The sequence below is a fragment of the Marmota marmota genome, unplaced genomic scaffold, assembly GCF_001458135.2.
Source record: "Marmota marmota marmota unplaced genomic scaffold, marMar, whole genome shotgun sequence".
NCBI classification, from domain to species: Eukaryota; Metazoa; Chordata; class Mammalia; order Rodentia; family Sciuridae; genus Marmota; species Marmota marmota.
Window position 1 is genome coordinate 3,281,693 of NW_026000224.1, and position 26,094 is coordinate 3,307,786.

The window sequence follows — 26,094 nt, forward strand, 5'->3', positions numbered from 1 at the left end:
ATTTGGATAAAATCTAGTGAACTGATACATGGAAATGGTCTTGTTTTTGATCTACTATAAAAATTTCAGTAAGGACTTCTCATTTGAAATGTTTATACTAAAATCAATAGCAGACTAAGACCTAGACTGGGAATCCATGACTATTTCATTGCTGTTCTTCAATAAATTCCTTTAAAGGCTGTAGCCCTTTATATTTATCCATATTTTAGGATGTGACTGATTTAAAATAATTTAATGGATCACAAAATAAATAAACAGAACACAAACATCAACAACAAAAATATTGTCCAGAATACCTTCTTTGAAAACAAACATTATGTTCCGTTACTGGAACGGCTTCTTTTAACACCAGGAAATAGGAGGAAATAAGTTTCCGACCTGAATTGAGGACGAATGGTTTCTGGCCCGGCAGTGGGCTCGCGGTTGGGAACTGCGCAATGACCCCTGCTCCTTGTGCCCCTAGTGTGGCTGGGAGTACTCGATGCGAATTAAAGGCTGGTTTTGCAGTCACCTCCACCACACTCACAGGTGGCCAATGGAAGTCCTGAGGTGGCTGGAGGTCACCTGTACATGTGCAGCCCGGGCATTGCCCACTCTTCACCGTCCTGGTCACTCCTAGGCTTGCCCACCTGCTTCCAGCCTCTCAGAGCATAAGCAAGAAATGATCAAGATGAAAAAAATAAAGACATGATTTGCCCACTTCAGGTAATCTTTTACACATCCTGAAAAGGGCTGAAAGGAAAGATCACCCTTTAAAGGACGTGTCAAGGTGTTGCTTTTGGTGAAAAGGAGGGCAGTGACCATGGACTTCCGCGTTGATTCAAGATGTTCGATTCATTACTAATCAACCAATATCTACAGACTTTGTGATTTGTGGGGGTTTTTCCCTGTGTAATTAAAACAAAAGGGACAAAGAGAGTCTAGCTGCCCTAGAGACCTTCCATCCTTCCATGCTCTGGTATCCCTCCCTGAGAGTCATTTCTTTCCTTCCACAGGGCCGCTCCCACATTTCCTGCATGCCAGGAACTGTTCGTAGGTGGAACTACCCGTCCCCGCTGTGCATAGGTAGGTGACCCTTTGAAACCCTGGCCCCGGAGCGTGGAGCGGCACACGGCTGCCCCCTCCCCTTGGGGGCTCATGCGGGGCACTTCCTCACCTCTCCAAAGCATTTGTCACATGGTGATAATGACATAATGCAGTGGGGGCCTAGCAGGACACCCCAGCAGCACAGCAGCTCACCTTTGGGTCAGGCTACAGGGACGGGATGCTGGGTTCCCAGCTCAAGGCATCTGTCAAATTGAATTCATATCAGTTGGTACCCTTAGTCTATGGGGATGAGGAGTGTAGCTGTTCTGAACCGAGCCGCTTTTTTACAAGGTGCGGAGAATGGGTTTTCATTAAAAAGTCAACATGACCCATGATGAGCCTCGAAGATAGACATGAGCGATCCCAGGGGTTTGCAGACATTAATTTAAGGTCTGTTCACGCCCCAGAACATCAGAGTCAAAGTCTGTGAGAGGTGGTGTTTGTTTCCTAGCTCCTGGGAACCGTCCTGCTAGCTCTTTGTCATCAGGATGCTAGTTAAGAGTCTGCGGACAGACGTTCTCGGAGGTTTGGCCTCCTCAGCGCTGTTCTCAGAGCTTCACCGACACTGACCATCGGGAATGTCATCACAAGCCCGGGGCAGGTCAGGCAGTCTGCCAGGGCTCTGCAGCCGAGCCGGGTGTTTGCACCAGGATAGGTGGCGGGAGGCTTCTCACACTGGGGGTCTTCAGGGCATGGCCAGTGCCTTTAGTACCAAAACACCAGGAACCTGCACAAATGAGACACAGAGATCCTTCTCTAGTTTTTTAAAATAAACGCCTTGTCCTTTAGGAACACTGTGTTTAGTAATGATTCTAAGTGTGCCGTTTACCCACAGCAAGGGTCAGACATGGGGGGGCTGCTGAGAGCAGGCAGGAGGTGGGTCACCAAAGGTGACAGGGGAGCCGAGAAGCGGACTGCAGCTGGACAATGCCTCTGAGCCCGTAGGAGACAGCCCAGTCCACGGTGGAGCTCTCAGATGGCAGGAAGCAGGGACTGGCCAGGCCCTGGAACTCTGTTTCACGCTCCTCGTTGGCTTCTAGTTTCCAATGGGCAGCAAGAGTAAGAGCATCACAGCTTTTGCAACCGAGTTCCCACGCAGCTGGCGATTTCCCTCTCAACAGGAGACGGCCCCAGCCTCTGGGCCCCACAGTGACCCCCACACTAGCACCTGGCCTGTGTTCCACCCAGTCCTCAGTGCTGAGAGTGACACCCGGGCTGTGAGCCAGATGCTCCCGCGTGGCCCTGTCCCTCCCCAGCTCAGAGGTCATTGTCTTCTACCATCACCAGGACTTCATTTTCATCACGCTTGGAATCAAGTGGGTCTTCAAGACATGTCACTGATGAGCACTTGCCTTCCTGTTTCTGTCATCAGTCTGTCACTTTTCATGTATGTCCTCCCTGTCGCTGGACATGAGTCCTCTCCTGGAACTGGAGTGGCCCAGGGGGAGGGATGCTGCTCCCCTGGAGCACCCCCAGCAGAGCCCACAGACTCACGCCCCAGACGCTGGCCCCGGACAGTGGCCTTGAGAGGCTGTGGAGAGGCTGTGGAGAGCCTGTGCTCTGAATCGCAGTGGGTGGACGTTGCCGAGGCCTTCTCTGGAGTCATGACTCAGACCACAAAAAGAGACCTTTACGTTTCTTAACGTGTTTGAAATCCAGGACAGGAGCCTGCCTCAAGCAGTTCCAGACGCAGGAGGCCTGACTTCCACCTGCTTCTCATGTGCAATCTGTCGTCTTGGGGGGTCTGCTCACCTGGATGATCAAACCCAAGGCCCCTGCAGGCCCTGGGGGCTAGACGAGGCATCCAGAGAACAGTGCTGGTGTTTGCAGGTCACAGGTGGCCAAGTGCCAGATTCCAGGGCTCCAACCTTCCTGGCCTGTGTGTTGTGAAGTCAGCGTGTTCTTTACAGGCAAATCGCACACATGTAGTCGAGCCCGCGAGCCAGCAGGGCAGGCCAAGTGCACACACCTGTCACACCCATCACAGACACCCGATTTCCTGGGGAGAGTGGTGGCTGCAAGCTGTGTCCCCAACTGGGAAGAAGTCTGAGGGCCAGGGGGGCTGGTGCCCTGGAGGGTCCTGGGAGCGAACAGGGCTGGAACCCTGTGGCTGGGCTGCGAGAACTTGAGGCCTGGCCCGACTCTCTCAAGGCTTGGCTTCATGGTCTGTCACATGGGGAAATCTTCGCTGCAGGCTTCAGGGCTGTGCTGAGGTTGTGATGGTGGCTGTGACAGGGTGGGGCTCCTTTGTCCCCGCAGAGCAGGCCCATGCAGCTAGTGATACACAGTGACTGAGGCCACCCCCGAGTCGTAGCTGAGGAGCCACAGCCACCTCCAGGCCTGCTGACACGCACCCCACTGAGGGTAAGACCTTCATGCGGTCCTCAGAGGCCAGGAGGCGCATCCTGGAAGACAGTCCTGGTCCTCCAAGGTGGGCCTTGCACCTGGAGCGGAGCCCCAGCAGCTGAGGCCTGCACTGCGTTCCCAGCAGAACTCAGCTGCTTCGGCTCCGCAGGCCACTCTTCCTGGCAGGTCAAACAGAGCTGCGGCATGTGACACTCGGAGGGAGTGGCTTCCCTGAGACTCACAGCTGTTGTCCCCTTTACAGCCACCTGTGGAGGCACGCTGACCAGTCTGGGCGGAGTGATCCTGAGCCCCGGCTTCCCCGGCTCCTACCCCAACAACCTGGACTGCACCTGGAAGATCTCCCTGCCCATCGGCTACGGTGAGTGGCCCACGACCCACTCCTCATCTGCAGAAGCAGGCTGACACAAATGTGCCCTGTCCTGTCACATGACATCATAAACTGAAAGTGGGTCAGGGCTCAGCAAAACTTTGGCAGGAGAATTTGAGAACAGGAAGTTGTTTGAAAAATCGCCAGAGGACTCTTGATGAGAATTAGATCAGCCGGGTGATGACGAGGTAGGCACCTTTTACCTACTTCAATCTGTCTCTGTGGTTCAGTCATGGTCACTTTCTTTTGAACAATTTTGAAGACGTTCTTCAGGTTGTGGCACAGTTTAAACAGAATATATAAAATTTAGGCGGGAACAGTGGTGCACATCTATAATCCCAGCAACTCAGGAGGTTGAGGCAGGAGGATCATGAGTTCAAAGCCAGCCTCATCAAGTTGGTGAGGCACTAAGCAGCTCAGTGAGACCTTGTCTCTATATATAGTACAGAAAAGGACTGGGGACGTGGCCCGTAGTTAAGTGCCCCAGAGATCAAGCTCTGATACCAAAAAAAAAAAAAAAAGAAAGAAAGAAAAAGAATATATAAACGTTAAACTTGAAAAGATAGTATTGCATTATTAGTTTTTTATTATATATTATATTGATTATAGGTTTATTAAAATCTTTTAACATTCAGCTATTAACTCTCAGGTTTTTACTTTTAAGTAATTCATAATTCTGATGGTTGTGAACACTGACACTTACTCTGGCCTGTCCTGGGCACACTTGGCCTCGGTGAGACCTGGGCCTTCTGACCAGCCTGTCTCCGTCGCTCCCTGGCTCCCTCCCCTCTTTAGTCCACCCTTGGTCCTCCTTAGAGCATGCCGCAGGGCACGAGGTGGGTCCTCAGGGCATGTCCTGGGACATGGGAACTTGGGTACTATTAGTTGATTGAGAAATGAATAGACACATCAATGGAAATCATTGCTCCAAAAGGAGGTTGTGGTTTTTATTAAGTTTGTGAAACATTTTAATTTGTTTTTTCTAGATACACATGTCAGGAGAGTGTATTTTGACATATCATATCTACATGGAAAATAACTTCCCACCTTACAGTTGTCCATGATGTGAAGTTTCACTGGTCATGTGTTCATATAGGAACATAGGAAAGTTATGTCTGATTAATTCCACTGTCTTTCCTTTTCCTGCCCCCTCCCTTCCCTTGATTACCCTTTGTCTAATCCAGTGAACTTCTATTCTCCCCACCCTTATTGTGTGTTTGTATCTGCATATCGGAGAGAACATTCAGCCCTTGGTTTTTAGGGATTAGCTTATTTCACTTAACACAATAGTCTCCAGTTCCATCCATTTACCAGCAAAAGTCATAAACTCACTCTTTTTATGACTGACTAATATTCCATTTTGTATAAATGCCACATTCTCTTTATCCATTCAGCTGTTGAAGGGTAGCTAGGTTGGTTCCAGAGCTTAGCTATTGTGAATTGAGTGCTATAAACATTGATGTGGCTGTGTCACTGTAGTATGCTGGTCTTAAGTCCTCTGGGTATACACCGAGGAGTGGGATAGCTGGGTCAGATGGTGGTTCCAGTCCTAGTTTTCTGAGGAATCTCCATACTGCTTTCCATAGTGTTGGCACCACTTTGCAGTCCCATCAGCAGTGTCTGAGGTACCTTTTCCCCCACATTCTTGCCCACACTTCATACTTGTATTCTTGATAACTGTCATTCCGACTGGAGTGAGCTGAAATCTCAGTGTATTTTTAGTTTTCATTTTTCTAATTGCTAGAGAAGTTGAACACTTTTTCATATGTTTGTTGACCATCTGTATTTCTTCTTCTGTGAAGTGTCTGTTCAGTTCCTTAGCCCATTTATTTGTTTTTTGGCGTTAAGTTTTCTGAGTTCTTTATGTGTCCTGGAGGTTAGTGCTCTATCTGGGGTGCAGGGGGAAAGACTTTCTCCCATTCTGGAGGCTCTCTTTCCACATTCTTGATTGTTTCCTTTGCTGTGAAGAGGATTTTTAGTGATTCTATCCCATTTATTGATTCTTGATTTTATTTCTTGTGCTTTAGGAGTTTTATTGAGGAATTCAGATCCTAAGCCTACACGATGAAGGTGCAGGGTCTCTGGGCTAATTCCTAGGTCCTTGATCCACTGTGAGTTAAGTTTTGTGCAGGGTGAGAGTCAGGGGTTTAGTTTCGTTTTTCTGCATGTGGATTTCCAGTTTTCCCAGCACCATTTGTTGAGAGGCTATCTTTTCTGCAAGGTATGTTTATGGCACCTTTGTCTAGTATGAGATAACTGCGTTTATGTGGGTTGGTCTCTGTGTCCTCTATTCTGCACCAGTGGTCTATATGTCTGTTTGGGTGCCAATACCATGCTGTTTTTGTTATATGGCTCTGTAGTATAATAATCACTCTGGTATTATTATGTCTCCTGCTTCACTTTTCTTAATGAGGATTTTGTCTATTCCGGGCCTGTTATTTTTCCAAATGAATTTCATGATTGCTCTTTCTAGTTCTATGAAGAATGTCATAGGGATTTCAATAGGAATTGCATTAAATGTATATAACACTTCTGGTAGTATGGCCATTTTGACAGTGTTAACTCTGCCTATCCAAGAGCATGGGAGACCTATCCATCTTCTAAAGTCTTTTTCATTTCTTTCTTTAGTGTTCTATAGTTTTCGTTATAGAGGTGTTTCACCTCTTTTATTAGATTGATTCCCAAATATGTATATATTTTTGAGTCTATTGTGAATTGGGTAGTTTTCCTAAATCCCATTCAGTTGATTTACCATTGATGTATAGGAACACCACTGATTTATGGGAATTAATTTTATATCCTGCTACTTTAATAAATTCACTTATGAGTTCTAGAAGCTTTCTGGTGGAGGTTTTGGGGTCTTCTAAATATAGAATTATGTCATCAGCAAATAGGGATATTTGAGCTCTTCTTTTCCTACTTATATGTCTTTAATTTATTTCTCCTGCATAATTGCTTTGACTAGGGTTTCAATGACCATGTTGAATAGGAGTGGCCATAGAGGGCATGTTTTTATATGTCTTGTTCCAGTTTTCAGAGGAATTGCTTTCAATTTTCCTCCATTTAGAATAATGCTGGCCTTGAGTTTAATGTTTACAGCTTTTACAATGTTGAGGTATGTTCCTACTTTCCCTAGTTTTCCTAGTGTTTTGAACATAAAGGGGTGCTGTATTTTGTCAAATATTTTTCTGCATCTGTTGAGATGATCATATGATTCCTGTCTTTAAGTCTATTGATGTGATGAATTACATTTATTGATTTATTGATTTCCATATGTTGAATCAACCTTACATCCCAGGGATGAACCCCACTTCATCATGGCGAACTATCATTTTAATATGTTTTCTTATGCACTTTGCCAGTATTTTATTGAGATTTTTGCATCTATGTTCATCAGGGATATTGGTCTGAAGTTTTCTTTCCTTGATGTGTCTCTGTGTGGTTTTTGTATCAGAGTGATACTAGCTCCATAGAATGAGTTTGGAAGGGCTGCCACCTTTTCTATTTCATGGAATACTTTGAGGAGGATTAGTGTGAGTTCTCTGAAGGTCTGGAAGAACTCTACTGCAAGTCCATCTGGTCCTGGGCTTTCTTTGTTGGTAGGCTTTTGATGGTGTGTGCAATTTCATTGTTTGAGATCAATCTGTTTAAATTTTCTATGTCTTCCTGACTTGATCTGGGTAGGTCATGTGATTCTAAAAATGTGTCGACGTCTTCAAGATTTTCTATTTTTTTGGAGTAGACATTTTCAAAATAGTTTCCGGTTATTGTCTGTATTTCAATAGTCTGTGGTGATATTTCCTTTTTCATCACAAATTTCATTAATTTGAGTTTTTTCCCCCTTTTTTCCCAGTTATGTTGGCTAAGGGTTTATCAATTTTATTTATTTATTGAAAGAACAAACTTTTTATTTTGTGTATTTTTTAATGGTTTTTGTTTGTTTCAATCACATTGATTTCAGCTCTCATTTTAGTTACTTCCTGTCTTCTTTTGGCTAAGCTGTTCCCTGGAGAATGTGTACAGGAGTGTGGAAAGGCCAGGTGGGGGTCACTTGCTCAGCAGAGAGCCCTGGAGCGGGTGTCGTGGCCGGAGGACGTGGCCGGCTGGCTCAGGCGCACTGAGGGGAAGTGCTGTGGGCCAACGTGGGCTGTTGGACGTGGAAGAGGGCTGCTGAGTAGCCCCGCGGGTTCGGCAGCTGCGTCATGACCAAGGGCTTCCTCAGGAGGCCACTGTGGTAGAGGAACACGAGGACCAAGCCCTCCCCAGGGCAGAGACCCTGGCTATGGCAAGTGTTTGTAGTGACTTTGCCTTTGCTTTGAGTTCTCCCTGGGGCCCGAGTGATTTTTCCAGTGTTTTACAGACTGTGAGAAATGTTACTCCCTTTCTTTCCATTGTGCCTGAGCTTTATGACCGGAAACTCTTGCGCTCTGAGTTCCACACGTTGCTACACGTGTTAGAGGTGGACTTCTCCCCTGGAACACGAGTCTTTAAACGGGATCACGAGGCTTGCTGCAGCGCATGACTGGGTCTCAGCTGCATGGGACTCCCGTCTGGGTCGCCCGAGGGCATCTCAGAGCAGGTGTAGGTCCCCTCCTGGACCCAACTGATTCCCAGCCCTGCCAGCACACCTGTTCTTTCTCTCTGACTCACCCTATTTTTGGCAGTAGGTTCTTCCCAGAATCCCCCAAACCATAAGCAAATATCAGATCTCCCCTGGGAATTTCTAACCATAAATTTGGGGTCAAAGCCTATGATCAAACTCTCCAAAAGTTTCCTGTGAGAAGTCTGGGAACGCATCTCACGTGGCCAAGATGCCTTTAACCACACGTTCTCCCTCTTGGACCTCCTACATGGTTTCCTATTGGCATCCACACTGCAGGAGGGTTCTGGAACATTCCCTGTAATTAAAACTTGAGAAAGGGCCCAGATCTCCCAATGGGACCAGCAGGGAGAATGGGAAGCTGAGTGGGTATTTCTGCTGTTGTCACATTAAAAATCCAGGTGGAAACTCTGCTGCTAGGGTATCAGGGTCATCAAGTTGGAAAATAGGAGTGGAAAGACTGCTCCCCCCATACCAGGAGACGCGTGCAGGTGACAGGCAATGCCACTCAGCCCCAGGGAAGCGGAGACTGCCAGGCTTCCACAAAGCACCTATGGCAGGAAGCGTCTCTCCAACATACATTGAAAGAGCACTTGTCCTCTAAATAAGATGAGAAATGCCCCAGGATGTTCATAAGAGTCTTTCCAGTTTTGCTTATTTAGTATAAATTGGCTTGGTGAGGACATTGTGATCACTGGCCTTTGGACTTTGGCAGATTGGAATTCAGGGTGGGGTATCACTGAGACTTCAAGATGACTCATGCAGGACATCTCTGTCCTCTGGACTGTTCCTAGGTGTAGTCTCTGTTCCTTGGCCTCTACAGTGGGCCATGTTCCTGCATCTGGCTGGGGTGAGCCAGGCTTCAGGTGTGACTGCTCTCCTGGTCCTCATGAGTGACTCCAGGGACGACGCACCAACTGCTCTCCCAAGTGGGGACCTCATGGGTGTGGGGGTGAAGTGACTGTCAGCCTCAAGCCCACCCCAGCCAGCCCTGGGCCAGCACTGGCCAACACCGATGGAACGGGTGAGAGTGACGGGTGGTGGTGGCATGGTGGGTGAGAGTGACGGGTGGTGGTGGCATGGTGAGAAGCTCCCCACCCGCTTCTCTACTGTCATTCTGGTGTCAGCCCCTTCCGTGCTGCCTCAAGGTGACAGGAAGGCTCTCCAATCCATCCAGGGACCTGATAGACGGGCAGCTCATGTGCGGGTTGCTCCTGATTTGATTTGGGGGTTTAGAGAGTGGAAATCTTTGCTTTGTCAATTACCAGTGGCATAAACTTTCACGGGTTGCAAAAATGTTCCTGCACCCGGTTTTCATTAAAAAGGGCAGAATATAGCGCCCTCCTCTGGGTGTTTTGAAGTGGCTATGGCCTGACCTCGAGCCACCTCATTGACCTGTTAAGGTCTGTGGTAGCAGAGCCAAATTCCGCTGTCTTGTGCGACTTTTCTTTTCTTTTTACAAACTTAGGCTGCAGTTGTGTGTTGCGTTGGTGAAGTTGAACCGACTATGAACTTCTGCTCTTATTTTCTTAAAAATGTCTAGAGGCACAGTTGACAGAAATGTCACCAAGTTTCTTTTTTTTTTTTTAATCTTGATCTTTCATTTTTCAAAATCACTGTACTAAGGTTGCACAAAACACCACCCCAGGCCTGAGGACCCTCCGGTACCGCAGGGAAGGATGGGAGTCTACAGGAGGTGTGCCAAACCCACAGAGGACCAGGCAGGGCAGTTAATATCCACAGCTTCTGTCAAGTAAAAATGAAGGTCTGACTCTGGAGTCGGTCAAAGCCCAGAGGCAAAAGTCCTTTGAGCAGGTGACTCTGTTGGCACTCGATTTCCAAAATGTAACTACCATATGAAAATGGGTTGTGTAAGTCTCACTGCAGACCGGCGTTGGGACTGGCTTTCTTGTTGTAATAACATAGTTTCAAGTCACTCTGCGAGATAATGAAGGATAACGAGGCCGGGCTCATTCTAATCCCTTCAATCAGGCTCTGTGATGTCAACTGGATGCAATTTGCTGAAACTTAGATAGCGGAATGATTCTACTTTAAACCAGATTAGAGCTGGGCCGCCTTCTAGTTCCTGATGGGTATTAGGTAGTTTGATGTGTGGCTGGATACTTTATCCTGCTTAAAATGGTAATTTTGTTCACGATATTAGAATCGTCATAATTCCATTTCCATTTCATATTTAATTCCAAGTGAGTAAAAAGCCACTTGCACTGTATCCTACACGGGAGATGCTGCCGACTTCCGCGTTCCTACCCTCGCTCGGATGTTGTCCTTCATTCCTTTCTTGACTGTGTCATTCCACAGGTTTCAAAATGTTTCTGGGTGGGGTGCCACCCTCGTCACGCCCTCAGAGGAGCACGTTCTTGCCATCCCCTTGTTGGCTGGTCTTCATGGCCTACCCTTGCCCTTGCTTCCCGCTTTCTCTGGCCCCTGTTGGACGTCCCAGGACGGCTGGGGGCTCCGTGGGTGGCTTCTGGTTGCTCTTCTCTGTCTCCCTACTCCACCTGCCGTGAGAGCTGTGACGGCCACTGAGGAATCGCTGCAGCTGTGTCAGTATCCTGAAGAGCACACTCACACACACTCACACACACTCACACACACACCCACTCTCACACTCACATTCACACACACTCACACTACATACACACACACACACACTCACACATAAATACTCACACACACTCTCACACTCATACACACTCTCACACACAACCACACACACTCTCACACACACTGACATTCACACACACACTCACACATACACACTCACACATACACACTCACACACACACACATACATACATACACACACTCTCACACACACCCACACTCACTCACTCACTCTCACACACACCCACTCACACATTCACACACACTCACACTCACATACACACTCACACATACTCTTACACACTCACACATAAACACACACTCTCTCACACTCATACACACACTCTCACACACACCCACACACTCGCTCACTCACACACTCACATTCACACACACTAACACACATACACACTCACACACACACAAACACACATACATACACACTCACACACTCACACACACTCACACACTCCACACACACACACACACACACACACACACCCTCTCTCTCTCCTCAGGGCTCTTCACATGGTTCACTCATTAGTAATAAAGTGCATTTCTACTTCTCCAGAGGAAGCTGCTCAGCTGAGCAATCCTAAGGAGGCAAGTCGGATGCTGGCCTGCGGCCTGCTGAGGGGTCATCTGGCTGAGCTGTCACACAGGGTGGGGAACAGCACAGACTTCTGTGTGTTTGCCTGCCTCTCAACTTCTTTTGACCAAATGCATTTGCTAAAATTTAGGGGGGAAATGTTTATTGGCAGCTGCAGTTCAGCCAAGAGCAAGATTTGGCGTTTACAAACATTTACGGAAACGTTTTAAGATTAAAGGGTTCCTTTGTCTTGGTTGTGCACAGCAGAGGATGTCAGATGGCCAAGACCACTGCAGAGGGCTGTCCCAGCCGGGCTCCTCAGGTGCGACCTGTACAGACCAGGGCCCCGAGCAGGAATCCAGTAGTTCCTCCTAAACAGAGCTGCAGGGAGACCAGGGCCCCAAGCAGTAGTTCCTTCTAAACAGAGCTGCAGGGTCTCCTTCTCTTCTGCGGTCACCTCTCCAGCCTCTTCCTGAAGTCGTCCCTATTCTGCTTCCTGTCCTTCCTCTTCTAGCTAAGCTGAATACAGGCCAGTTTTCTCCAGAGCAGTGGGTGGCGTTAACTTCACGAGAACATGAGCTCTGGTCCAGCCTGTTTCATGCTGACCACAGAAGTGAGGGTGTGGTCGGCCGGAGCACCTGGACCTCACTCTGGTCTCCCCGTGTTACAGTGACCATCCTAACCCCCTGAGCCCTCGTCGTCCCCCTGGAAGAGTGCTGGAATAGCCACGGTCACCTGTGGGGTCCAGGAGAGGAGCTGGCCAGCTGGGTCTCGGGTCTGAGAGGGGCCGTTTTTGTCCTTTTGCTCCCCCTCAGAACACCTTCCCGTGAAGGAGGGTCTTCTCCTGTGCGACTCCCAGTTTCACTCCATGCTGCTGGCTTCCCCTGCACTCTTCCTTGACCTTCTCTTCTAAACCCCACCGATCGGTGGTGTGGTGACCCTGGTTCCTTGGACACAGGGAAGCCATGTTCCCTGAGATCCCCTTCGCATCTGCACTCGGGCAGGACAGGCCATTCTAGGAACCACGATAGGTTTGATGGAAAACAGGAGTGAAGTTCTCAGCCATGGGAAGCAGGAGGGGCTGGGCTCAGCCCAGGGCAGGCGCTGCCCAGCACGGGAGAGGCCCTGTCCCTGATCCCCAGCACGGCATTAGGGAAAAAAGGAGAGAAGCTATTCCCAGTAAACCTTCCCATGTGAGCTGTACTGGCCTCAGCTGAGATTTTACTGCCCACCTTCTTCACTGGATCACATGGATGTGTGCAATGACCACTGTCTTTGAAGTGCTAATATACTTTTTAAACAAATTGAAATGTTTTGGACACTGCAATGAGTTTCCAAATGTCTCAGCACCATAGCAAGTTTCTCTCTTGATTTCGACTTTCTTCCAAACTTTAGCCATAGTTTATTTCATGCCCAGATCAACATGATACCAGAGATGTTGCTTATCTGGACAATCTTTGGGTATGTTGGGCAAGGCCAGGATGTTGTTGAATTTTGAGTTACAGTAGAGTTCATCATACTGGGTTTCTTATAAATATTTAAATATTACTAATCTGCTTTGTTTACATAATGCAACTGAAAATGACCACCTGTTGAGATAATAAATCTCTTGTACAAAGGTGTGATCATCAGTTAGCTTAAAAGGAACTTTTAAAGTTTGTTGCATATTTCTTTCAAAGGATGTTGGCTTCTCCCTTGACAGAGCTTTATGTATAATTTATGTATAATTCCACCTGGAGTTTAAGGCTGTAATAACTATGATAGCAACTGGAAGAAACCATGCCGTGAGCATGTGTGCTAATCACTGTCCTCAGGACTGTACCTGTGTGCCTCTGTGCAGCATGCCGGCCACATTCATAGTCCACAGTGGTTGACCCATGGACATTAATTGATCCAGGATAAAGATCACACAGCCACAGGTGGGAGAGGTGAACCAAGTGCATGTTGCCCTCCAGTGAGTTACTGTGTCATAGAAAAACACAATTACAGTCGCTGTTGATAAGCATGAATTTTATGAGTTTGTAAACTGTCAATAATTTGCCTGTTTTTACATAGGTGCACACATCCAATTTCTGAATTTCTCTACTGAAGCTAACCATGACTACCTGGAAATTCAAAATGGACCTTACCACACCAGCCCAATGATTGGGCAGTTCAGTGGCACAGATCTGCCCTTGGCTTTGCTGAGCACAACGCACGAGACCCTCATCCGCTTTTATAGTGACCATTCACAAAACCGGCAAGGGTTTAAACTCACTTACCAAGGTAAGGAACCAAAAATATAAATGTGTGAATACGCTTTTATATTTAAATTGAATTTTAATGTAAGTCTCCCTGACTGGTTGAGACTGGCACAGCCAGGTTAACGTTCATGTTGGGTTCTAATGGGTGGCAGAGCCATGTTTGTCATCAGGCTGAGGACACACAGCACCCAGGAACAGCAGGCAGGAGCAGCTCCAGCGGGGCTCCCACAGCCCCCTCCCACAACCCTCCCACCACATACCCCTCCCACACCCCTCCCCACACACCCCCTCCCACACCCCACCCACCACACCACCCACCCCACACCCCTCCCACCACACACCCCCCTCCCACCCTGGTGCCTCTCCTGCCTTCCCAGCCACAGAGCCTCTCTCCACTCCTGTCCCTGTGGGACCTGGAGTCCTCTGGCATGTGGGTCAGGCCACAGTGGCACTGGAGCTGGCAGCGTCCCCTACACATGCCAACATGTGATGCTGAGGTGGCCACAGGCATTGCTCGGGTCAGGCTGAGATCATGCAGGAGAGAGAAAACAGAGCCTGGACTCTGCCCTCCATTCACCATCCTAACGTGGAATCGCCCATGTTATCAAAGCATTTTGACACGTGAAAAAGTTCAGCATTTTCATTTCATGTGAAGTAATTTGTCTGGCCTTTCCTTGGCGGTTGTTAGATCAATGAAACTGGAAATATCAAACGCAGCCTATCTTCCTTTTCCATGTGGCTTAGCCTTCCTTGACTTTACACACCGACCTCAGAACAGCTTTAATAACTGATTACGGAAGGAGGCTGCGTTCCATGTTCAAGTGTAGACCTAATTCTCCCCACACTGTGGCATAGGCTGGTCTCCTGGGAGGCAACGGAGGCTCCCCGGGGACCTGCGGGGCTTCAGCAGACCCCACAGGCCACGCACCAGTCGTCACTGCTCCCAGCTTACTTTGTCACCCTCCTTGGCAGATGCATCACTTCTTACTTGACAGGCATTTGCACACACCCACGGGCACACATATGCACACACTCACATTTCAAACACACACACACACACATACATGGCACCCGTGCACACACCCACACTCATGCACATGCAAACCTGCCCATGTATGCACACACACGTACACATGCACATACGTGTGCACATGTACATGCATATACTTGAACACACATGTGCATGCACACACATGCACACAGCCACATATGCACACGGAAAACCTCAGAGAGAAAGCAACTTCCCCTCACAAAGTGGCTGTGGTCCACCTGCACAGGCACCGTCTTGCTCTTCCTCCTCTGGGAAGGACGAGTGCTCCTGCTCCAGCTGCAGGTGGCCTGGGCCTGCATGTGTCACCTGCCTTCAGAGGCCCTGGGCGTGGCCTCTCCTGCCACATTACAGCATGCCTGTCCAGATCTTTCCCAACAGTGCTCCAAGTATGTGCAGACTGCTCTCTCTCTCTCTCTCTCTCTCTCTCTCTGTCTCTCTCTCTCTCTCACACACACACACACACACGCACACACCCCACAAGTGCACTTGATCAGGAAGAGGTGGTGAGGTGCTGTGACAGCAGCTTTCTCCTGGCTGCGCCCTGGGCTTGTTGTCCACCCGTCAAACTTACCTATGCCCACCTAAAATCCACGTGTAAGTCCACACACACTGTCCTAGTGAGACTCAGCCACCCTCAAAACACAAACAGAGAAGACTCCAGCAAGTCCAGGGCGAGTTCCAGGAGCTGCAGAGGCCACGCTCTGCCTACTGACAGCAGCATGGACGGCCGCTCTGGTGCACTCTCCTCAAGCTGAGGTCCTGGCCCCTGCCCCTGCCCGGGAAGCGTGGCTGCCCTGCCTTGTGGCGTGGGGCCTGCTTGACTTAGTTGACATATTTTTACAGTTTGGTGGAGACATCAAATCTCATTTTCTTCTGCTGCAGCTGTCTTGTTGAATTTGTTTTAAAGGGATTTTGTGGTCACTTCTAGTGTGTTATGGGCCCTGGGTGTGGCCCTCCTCATTTCCAAAGCACCTAAAACTCTTATCAGGAGTCTCCTCCTCATGAAGTTGAGGCCAAGGGGCAGGGAGGGGCGGAGTGAATACCAGTGGGAATATTTTTAAAAATTTGAAAGTAGAAATTTAAAGTTCTTCCATATGGCATTGATATGTAAATGTCTTGGGGCTTAAATCATTGCCCCTTCAGGCAGCATTTTGTATTTTAAAACAAGTCTTTAGAAACATTAATCTAAAAATTTCCATCTTGAAAGGGAGCAGCCCCTGGCTAGAGCACCCCCTCTGACCGCGCCTGCCCCTGGCAAGAAGCATCTGGGTTTGGATGGCGTCTGTGTGAAGGGTCTCCTAGGACCCTCATTTCCTGGGCCTGTCTTGATTGCCAGGATCTTGGCACTGGTCTCTGGGGACACTCCTGCCTGGCAGGTGATGGGGTGGGGCAGACCTGATACTGGGGGTGCTCGTCTGCAGCCCAGCAGCCCCGTCTGGCCGTGAGCAGCAGGCTCTTCCTGCACCCAGGGCTCCCCATGGCTTCTGTCAGGGACCTTGGGACAGTTCTCCTCTGGGCTCAAGGTTGTGCGTTTGCCTCAGATTGTCTCTGGTCCTCTCAGGCTGCACCAGCCAGCAGGGTGGACCACCAGATGCCATGTTTGCTCTCCAGCATCTCCCAGAGAAGAAGTGCACTTCCTCCCATCGCCAGGGCTGCAGGAGCCCAGCTCCCACAGAGGGACAGGGCCCTATTTGCATAGGGGACACGTTCCAAAGGGTTCTTCTAGCCCCTGAGAAAGTCCTAGGTGGTAAAGCTGGTGAGAGGCTTTGATGAGGATTTTCATCTCAAGGGAGAGGTTTTCCAAAAGGTCTTGATCAAGTCCATCAGAAGCCCATCCTCTGTCCCCAGGCTGATGCAGTCTTTCAGGCGTGCTCTGGTGAAACCTGCACAGGGGGACTGCCCCCATCACCTGGAGGTGGCTGTTGCACCTCCAGTGTCAGGGCCACAGTCAGGCAAGACTTGGGGACAGGGCTGAGCCTCCCAGTTCCATTCACAGGCCTGTGTTTTAGGAGCTTGCTCGCTGACCACGCTCGCTGACAGGAAAGCTGGGAGAGAGTCGCTTCTGGTTTTGCAGCCCAGACACATCTCCCCAGCCCCCCAGCAGGCTCTGCTCCAGAAGAGGGGGCCCAGTGCAGGATGAGTGGGAGGGCTGCCATAGTCACCCCACACTCCTACCCTCCAAGGTTTACTCTGAATAATCTCACTCTGAGAGAACTCAGCTGAAGGACTCATGACAGTTCAGATTTCTGGCTTCAATTTAAAATCAACTTACGACATTGTAAACATTTCCTAGAGAAGGTCTCCAGGCCACTTCCGTGATGTACACATTCAGTGATTCAGACTGGGGGATGGCACCAGAAGATCTCAGAAATGACCATTTCCCAAATTCCCAAGTGAATTACAACTCCAACAGAGAGCACCTGGAAGAGGCTTTGGATCACTTCTTTTTCTTAAAATTTATTTATTTACTTAACTTGTTATACATGAGAGCAGAATGCGTTTCAATTCATAGGACACACACAGACCAGTTTTCCTGTCTCTGGTTGTTCACAACACAGAGTCGCACCATCCGTGACTTCATGCCTGTACTTAGGGTGGGTGAATCACTTCTTTAAAAACCCCTGTTCCTGCTCATGGGCAGAATCGCAGCCTCTGGGACCCGAGTTCCCTAGGCTTCTCTTTTACTGGCAAAGCAATTAAGCTTTTTTCCCTTTTTCTTAAAAGTGTGTCCTCCTTACTGGATTGGCACTGGGGACAAGGACTGACTGTGGTAACATAGGTGGGCAGTGAGGGGTCCCCGGTGTGAACGCACCTCTCCTTGCCGTTGTTCTCACTTCTCCCCACGTCTCCTCAGTTCCTACTGAAGTGGGTTCTATTAAAGTAAAGCATTTCTCTGGCCAAGGTGGTGCACACCTGTCATCCCAATGGTTTGGGAGGCTGAGGCAGGAGGATAGTGAGTTCAAAGCCAGACTCAGCAGATCAGCGAGACCCTAAGAAACTTGGTAAGGCCCAGTTTCAAAATTGAAAAAAAAAAAGGACTGAGGATGTGGCCCAGTGGTTAAGTATCCCTGGGTTCAATCCCTGGTACCCAAAACTAAATAAAGTAATTAATTAATTAATTACATTTTTATTAATAGCATTTTATTCCTGATCATCATATTAAACTAGATTATTACAGGTAAATCTCATTTTAATTAACATCTTAAAATCTGAGCCAATAAGAAAAGTATAACAATTATATATTTCAAACTATTAGCTACCACCTAATTGGTCTATTTTAATTGACAGTAAAAAATTTTGAGAAGTCATTTCCATTTTGAATATTTTTAATTCTGTATTCAACATTCCTCTTTTCTTCCCTTAACAATACCACAAAAACTCAAATATGCATTCCCTTTCTAGTACGATTTGCCATGTAGTTTTCAAATTTGCTTATCTCAAATAATTTCTAAACTCCATAGTTAAAAGGAATGTGAAGAATTTTGTTGGTTTTCTCTTGATGTTTTCCAGGTAGCTATGTAAACATAATTCCAAAAGCTACTGATCATTTTAACTTGAAAAGAGTTAAAATAGTAGTTCGCAAACAAACTCCACCAAAAATATACTTGTAGAAATTGCCTAGATCAAAGGTCCACTGCCGTGGGTTCCTGTTTTAGAAATTGCCCAGGTTTAGCCCTAGGCCATACGTGAGGTGCCATAGGGCCACCACCCTCCCTTCCCTCTTGCTTCATGAGCATCCGGAAGTCTCTGGCCTGCACCTGCAGTGGGGCCCCCTGGGGTCAGCTCAGGCCCTCTCCAGAGTCAGCTACCTGTCTGCCGAGCTCCTGGATGTCCTGTGGCCTTTGGACATGTGGATCTGTGAGTCCCCATGGAAGATAAGCACCTTCTGATTGATACCCAACTCTGAGTGCTCCAAGTACAAAAATCACTTAAAAACATCTTTGTTACAAATGAGAGTTATAAGTGAGAGATATAAAATCATTAAATAAAAAGCAAGAACATAAATTTGGGGTGTTCCAATTTCTGGTAGGCTATGATATCTAACAGAGAATAATTAGATCGCTTAGTAGTATCTGTTATTTTATAAAATGTATAGCCTGGGAAAGTGACAGCTCTGATTGGTAGGTCGCATAGACATTTCCAGCTTCCACTTAAGATTCATCGGCTACGGTTCTAATTAACAACCCACAGTATTATGCATGGATCAGGCAGCTGCTGCCTGCCATTCACAGATGATTCTTGTCATTCTCAATGATGTCTGGGCCGTGCACCATATTCTTCAGCCTTGTCATTTATTTATGACCATGTAAAGGTCAAAAACATTTTTGACGCAGCTGTCTTGAAGTTAAATGACTTGTAAGGAACTTTGTTAAGTTTGTGAAGTTCACGTGCCCCCTTCCCAACTCAAGAGCTGCGAAACAGATTACCACAGAAGTGCTTCCCAGCTGAATGGACGGTGGTCCAAAGAGCAGCAGATAGTGAAGGGTGACTACAGGGCTCACTGTCACCGTAACACTCAACACTTAAACCCCTGATGTGAATATGGCCGAGACTGATGGGTGCAAATCCCAAGTTATTTTCCCAGATCCACATGAAGGAATCCTTTTGGGAGATACAATTCTGGATGCCATTTTGTTTCATGGCTCTAGCATGGCTGATTGGAACTTAGATTTGATAATACTTGTGAAGGTTTGGTGCACTAACAGTTTTGGTCTCATTTCCTTTGGGTTTAGTGGTTCTGTCTTTGGACATATTGAGTCTCTGTGTCTGTTTTTGTCCCCTGCATGATAAAGCACTTACAGCCTGGGGATGGAACTGTCCAGTGCTGACAGTCTTAAAGGTGATTTTAAGTACTTTAGCCATAGAAAGTTAAAAAGATCTTTGTTTTCCAGAGGTCTACTCTTTTCGTCCTGCTTTTGCTAGATATGTGCCAGACATATGTCATTTTTAGAAGACAATAGGTTATGGTAAATCTGATATTCATCACTACAGTCCCAAAGCTGTGGGTTCTGTGTGAATCAGGTTTATGGGAAGTGGGCTGTTTAGTGGACACCAATTTTCCCTTCAGGAGCAGCAACTAAACCACCTTTATGTAGAGCGGGCAGCTGGGGACTTGCTTCTGATTACAAGCTCGCAGCTCTCCCTTAGTGCATGTCATCGTAGCCATTGCGAATGGCGGGAGTGGGGATACTGTACCTGTGAGATATTCTACGGGCAGCCAATTCGTGATGCAGATGCCATCAAGAAAAGAAGGAGCACTCCTGAGTAACTAGGAGAGCAGCCTACAGCTGTGACGCAGAGCCTCATGGGCGAGAAGCTGGAAACAGCCTGCATGCTCCACCTCAACCTGGTTGTTGACATGGACGGTGTAAGGCCTGGACCTTCTCCTCTGGGTTCACATACCCCGATGTGAACTTCGCTGCAGTGAAGTTAATCACCCCACAAACTGCCCAAGGAGGTAGGGGACTGCGCATATTCATTTGCCTAGGACTGTGTTCTGCGGATGTCTGTGCTGAACCCCGCTGCCTGCTGTGGATGCATACCAGCAATGCCCATCACCAGTGCCCGGTTCACTGTGTGTGGTCACTGATGCCCGTGAGGCACCTCCACGGCAATGCTAAGTCATGAGCAAAGTTTTCCACTGAAGCTCATATTATACTTAATGCAGTTTTGAGAAATGAGTTTGGGGCTATGGAAAAGAAAGATACTGGGTCTCAAAGAGGAAGCTCCATGGAGCTGTTGGAATGCAGGAGACGCCCGGGAACCTTGAAATGCAAAGCAAGCAGCTGGTGCTGGTAGGCCAGCCCCTGTCCCGGCAGGAACAACGCTGAAGGTCAGAGCCCAGCCTGGACTGTCCACGCCATCTAAGTGCAAAGGTCTGCAGAGCAATCTCAGCCATACGCACTGGGCCTCTCTCTAGGACATGTGGCCCTGCTGCAGGAACAGCCTCCTGTGGCCTTCTGTGGTGCGCTGGGTTAGGGTGGCCGGGGAGCAGCGCAGCAGGGGAACAGAGATATGGGGGGTCTGGGTGCATGCGTCAGGGCGAGCGAGACAGGCCTGCACTTGGCCCTACGCTCTGGCGTTCTGCACACGCTCACTAGCAGATCCTCTGAGTGTCTGGTCTTTCAAGTACCATGTGAGAGCTCCAACTAACCGTGCTGAGGGCCGGCCCTGTAGTCATCACCTCTGCAGGAGACCCTTACGGAAGGCGCTGGGCAGCTGACTCAATAGTCCTGTGTGCAATCCAGCTTTGCCAAAAGCAGCACTAGAACACCCACTTGGCAATTAGACCCTTGTTATAAATGGTATTTCAAGATGACAAACCACATGTGTGCATGTATGGGTAAGCACATTCATTCTCTGGTTGCCAATTTGTCTTTGGTCTCCATACTGATTCTCAGGGCCACTCATCCAAAGAAAGCTCCGGGTTAGCAAGTCGCTCAGCATCAGCAGCTGCCCCTGCTTCGTGGTACAGTGGGCCATGCCTACTGACTCCTGTGCTCTCCAGCTGCTCGTCAGCTGGGGTCAGACGTGGTGACACTGCGCGTATGATAACCATTACAACCTGGGGGCACTGAAAGGTGGGCCTGCGGCTACAGGTGGGATCCACCCATTTTGAGCTGTTGTCAGCCACGGATCTCACCACACTGGGCGTCTAGAGAACTCACATTCCTGTGTGTGTGTGGACACAGGGGCTCCTGGATTCTGACATGCTCATGGCCTGAGGCCCATCATGAGCTGGAAATGCACTCAGTGCCCCTTGTCTGTGCGGCACCAGGGTCCAGCACAAGCCCCCTGGAGGGTCATGACCAGAGGCCCTTGGCCAGGCTCACGGCGGCCACCAGCATCAGGAGAGGATCCTGCCGCACATCACTAACCCAGGCGAAGATGGAATGAGAGCCAGAGTGTGGCGGAACTTCCAAACCATTGCCAAGTCAAAAGCCTGGAGCTGCACGTAGCAGCTTGGGGCTGTGTGTGTGTGTGTGTGCGTGCGTGTGTGCGCGTAAGACTGAGCAAAGTGACTGTGTGGCACCTAAGTCCATACATCATAATTTGCTGAGACATTTGGATTACTCTAGTGTAAATAAGTCTGCAATTAACATGTTTAAACATTCAGCTTTTCTTCTCTGAAGGTTCCCAGAGCAGCGATCCCTGTAAATGTCATTACTTCCTAGGCTAAGCCTTAAACCCAGTTTTCCTGCAGCATTGTTCACTCTGCTTTTGTAGAGGGTCCCTGATCATGTGGCCATCAGTGAGTCATCCAGATGACCTAATATCATTGTATATGGTTATTTTAAGGAGAAAACATGCCCTTTTAGAAGTTCCCGAAATGTAGAAAACGTAGGAATGGTGGTGAAACTTCACGTCTCCCTAGGACTCAGCATTCGGCAGGTGTTGAGGAAGCCCCGCTCTGCTGACTGGCAAGAGCCCCCGTCCTGCACACCCTGATTGTCCCGGCAGACATCTGGCCATGGTGGTCCACCTTGGGTTATCCCGACTAGACCGTGAACACAGCCAGTTCCTGCTCTGCGCCCTCTGGTTGTGTTGTGTTCTAAGACTCTGTGTGGACCTCCACCAGCTCCTCGGGCCCTGCGAGCTGCCTGCTCCCTTTGTCCCCTCACTCCTGTCCCTCCCCTCCACTTCAGGCAGTTAAATCAGAAAGTCCAAAATCCAGAAAGCCCCCAGCAGGCGCTGTAGAGAGAATGATCTCTCAGTGTGCGTTCACAGATTTCAGATAACCCACCCTCTTCCAGGTGCTGATGGCTAAACTGTCCACCTGCAGGGTTGGAATTTTCTTCCAGGCCATTCCCTAGGGCCAGCTCTCTGGGGTCCCTGCATCTTTGGTCACTGCTCTGTTTGCCGTCAGTCCTATAGAGTCACCAGTCCTTTCTGTTTCACTGGGTCCCGGGGGTCCTGGGTAGCTGGCCTGAAGGTGGTGGCGTGGCTCCCAGCAGCTTCCTCCTCAGCCTGTCACTGTGAGGAGCGAGTCCCCACCCCAGTTCTGTGTGGGTGTGCTCCAGCCTGCAGGGCTCTTTAGCCACAGGGTCACCTCAGGAGTTGCACCCACTCCACACACTAGCTAACTCTTACTAATGGGCAGAACTTAGCAGCATGGGCTGCAAACAGTAGGTGTGGTCTGGTCCTCTAGCCCCTCTCCCAAGGAGCACCAAGTTAATGACAAAGCATGGTGAACTCCGAATCGTAAAATTGTGCCCAGAGCAACTACCACCTTCGTGATTCCACAGTCTTATTTTTACTTTTTTTTTTTTTTAGAAAAATTAAAGAAAATGGAATGGATTTCCCTATTTTATGTGTAATAAATAAAGTGAGGCAAAACAATACGACTACAGTTCATGTTTCTGGTTGAAAGCACTTAGATTATAGTGGTCATATGGGAAGTATATTGCCCCAGTGCTAATTCTTGACAATTTAATAATGAGTACGTGGTTTTCAGAAAAAGGAAAGAAAAGGTTTATTGCTTTACTAGAAAAGGAGAAACACAGGGACTCCTGCCCTGAGGCTGTGAGTCTGACCATCAGGGAAAACCCAGCTGTTAAAGAGCTACTCAAAGACTTCCTTAAAGAAGGGGGTCCCACGCCACCCTGATGGTGTGTTGGGATTCCCTTGTCACTTCTAGGTCCTCTGGAGACATCTCCTTCCTGTGGAGCACAGATAACTCAGGGTAATCTTGTTCCCTGCACTCAGGTTAGGGAGGAGGAGAGGGAGAAGAGGAAGAAAACCAGGTCCTTTAAAAAAAGGCCTCAGAGAACTTTGGAGTGGGCAAAGGGGGGCGGGAGAGGTGGGGAGGGGCCTGGGGGTAGGAAAGATGGTGGAATGAGAAGGACTTCATTACCCTGGGGATACATACGATCGCACAAATGGTGGGACTCTGCATCCTGCACAACCAGAGAAATGAAACGTCGTGTTCCATTTGCATACAGTGAACCAAAATACATTCTGATGTCATGCCTAACTAATTAGAACAAATAAATAAAAGAAATGCTAAATGATCTATCTAAAATTTATGTAGTGAGCAGCTAAGAGATCTTGCTGTAAGGCATGTCTTTCCCATAGCGCTCTACTCCTGCCTTCTGCTGCTTCCCCACAAAGGGCAACGTGCTCACTCAGAGCTGAACCTCTCTTCCTTCCATGAGTAGCAAGTTCAGGGAGCCACATTCAATGAAATAGGAGACTCTAAGTTTAAAATATGGATTTCATTCACTAGAAATATAGAGTTCATCTGGGAAACAAGATATATATGTGATTTCTATTGTTAAATGATCTGCTTTTTCTCATATAGAAAATAAAGCCATATATTATCCTGAAAAAAAAGAAAAGTCTCAGAGCCACTGAGGGGTATGATCACAAGGTAAACCACTCTTACCTATTTCTCTGTTAAATTACAAAGAAAAAGAAAAAGAAAAAGCTTTGGGCCCATGCTAACTCAGTATTCTTTATAGGCAATTTTTATCATCATTTATATTACTTTTCAAATTAAATTGTACCTTCTTTCCAAGGTAAATATTGTCAATTTTATTTTTTGGTATATGCTATATTTCCTCTAAGGCACACAGTAAGTACTCATTAAATGTGTGTGGTTATAACTCCACTATTGCTGATAATTATTCTTTAATTTATTCAGGATGGCAACTGACTCCTTGGAAAGATATTTCTTAGAGCCTGTGTCGGGAAAGTCCACCTCAGAAGCTGTGTGCAGCCAGCCACACTGGTCCTCGGAAAGCCTGACTCACCTCTTGCCCTCTGTTTGCCTTTCAGCCTATGAATTGCAGAACTGCCCGGACCCACCGCCTTTCCAGAACGGGTACATGACCAACTCGGATTACAGTGTGGGGCAGTCCATATCGTTTGAGTGCTACCCAGGGTACGTCCTCCTGGGCCACCCCGTCCTCACCTGTCAGCACGGCATCAACAGAAACTGGAACCACCCCTTCCCACGATGTGACGGTGGGTCCGTCGTCCTTCTCGGGGGCAGTTTAACTTCTCATGGTTGTAGCAGTGCAGCAAATATTAAATGAACATGTACAGCAATTCACCCATTTATTCAGCAAATATTTATTGAGAATCTCCTGTGTGACACTCATGCCACTTAGTAGTTTAGGAACATATCACCAAATATTAAAATGTTAAAAACCCAAATAGGTCCTGGTCTCAAGGGAACTATAAGGATGACAAGTGAATAAACAATTATACTGCAACCCCAGGCCAAGGAGCGGGTGGAGCGGAGGTGCAGAAGAAGAGAGGGAAAACAGCACCGAGCACAATGGTCCCTCAAAGTGTGAGATCAGAGGGGAGAAGGGTGTCTGTGGATTTGATCTGAGGTCTGTCTTCTTGTAATCGCACATCACATTTGTGTCTCGTGACACCAAGTCCATTTTGCAGTGGGCCCTGATGGGCAAATAGTGCTTTGTGGACATAGAGAACCCTGAAGGTATAAGCAGGCTCGGAGCAGGAGCCCCGCAGTGCTTGGCCTTGGGGACTCCAGGGAGATGCTGTCAGGATCCTACAGATGTGGAGCATGACCCGGGCTCACTGGACGCCCCCTCCTCTGTGCTGGGTCCTTTCTCACAGATTCCCTATAACCTCCAATTTTTATCACTTAGACGTTTTTTCAATACCAAGGTGAAATGAATTGAGGAGGTACAGCATTTAGGAGGAATGATGTGTAACGGAAAATCTCCTGGAAACCCAGTGTTCTAGCCTTATAAACACAGTACCTTTGAACGAAGAAAGAAAGTGGCCAGCTCCATGCAGCTTTGAGATGCTGAGCACTTTACCCCCCCAGTGAAAGGGAGAGACTATCCAGGTTTGGATTTCTACTGAAGAAGCAAAGCAAGCAAGTCAAGTAGACCTTAAAAGTCACAAATTTTACCTATATTTTCCATTAAAAAACAATTATGAAGAGAATAATCTTGGCTGTACATGAAAATTTCTCATCTTGGCTCAATATTTATTATAAATTGGCTTTGTGAGACTAAGCATATGAGCAATTATCTGGTCTTTCTTTCATTAAGACATTTTTAAAAACCTTTAATTCTTACTACTTTCCACTTAAAAACACATTTAGGGCTGGAGTTGTAGCTCAGTGGTAGAGCAGGTGGTTAGCATGAGTAGGTCCATCCTCCAGCACCACCTAGAAAACTGATA

At 47.9% G+C, this 26,094-nt stretch overlaps 1 protein-coding gene across 2 annotated transcripts in view; it reads left to right on the forward strand.

Annotated features, from left to right (window-relative positions):
* Positions 1–26,094, forward strand: part of Csmd1 (CUB and Sushi multiple domains 1) — a 1,636,907-nt gene that overhangs the window by 1,481,226 nt on the left and 129,587 nt on the right. For both annotated transcript variants that reach the window (XM_048792812.1, XM_048792813.1), the window contains exons 39-42: positions 996–1,065; positions 3,695–3,811; positions 13,690–13,899; positions 24,706–24,894. In XM_048792812.1, coding sequence (XP_048648769.1) covers positions 996–1,065; positions 3,695–3,811; positions 13,690–13,899; positions 24,706–24,894 — 586 coding nt within the window. The remainder of the gene's footprint in view (positions 1–995; positions 1,066–3,694; positions 3,812–13,689; positions 13,900–24,705; positions 24,895–26,094) is intronic.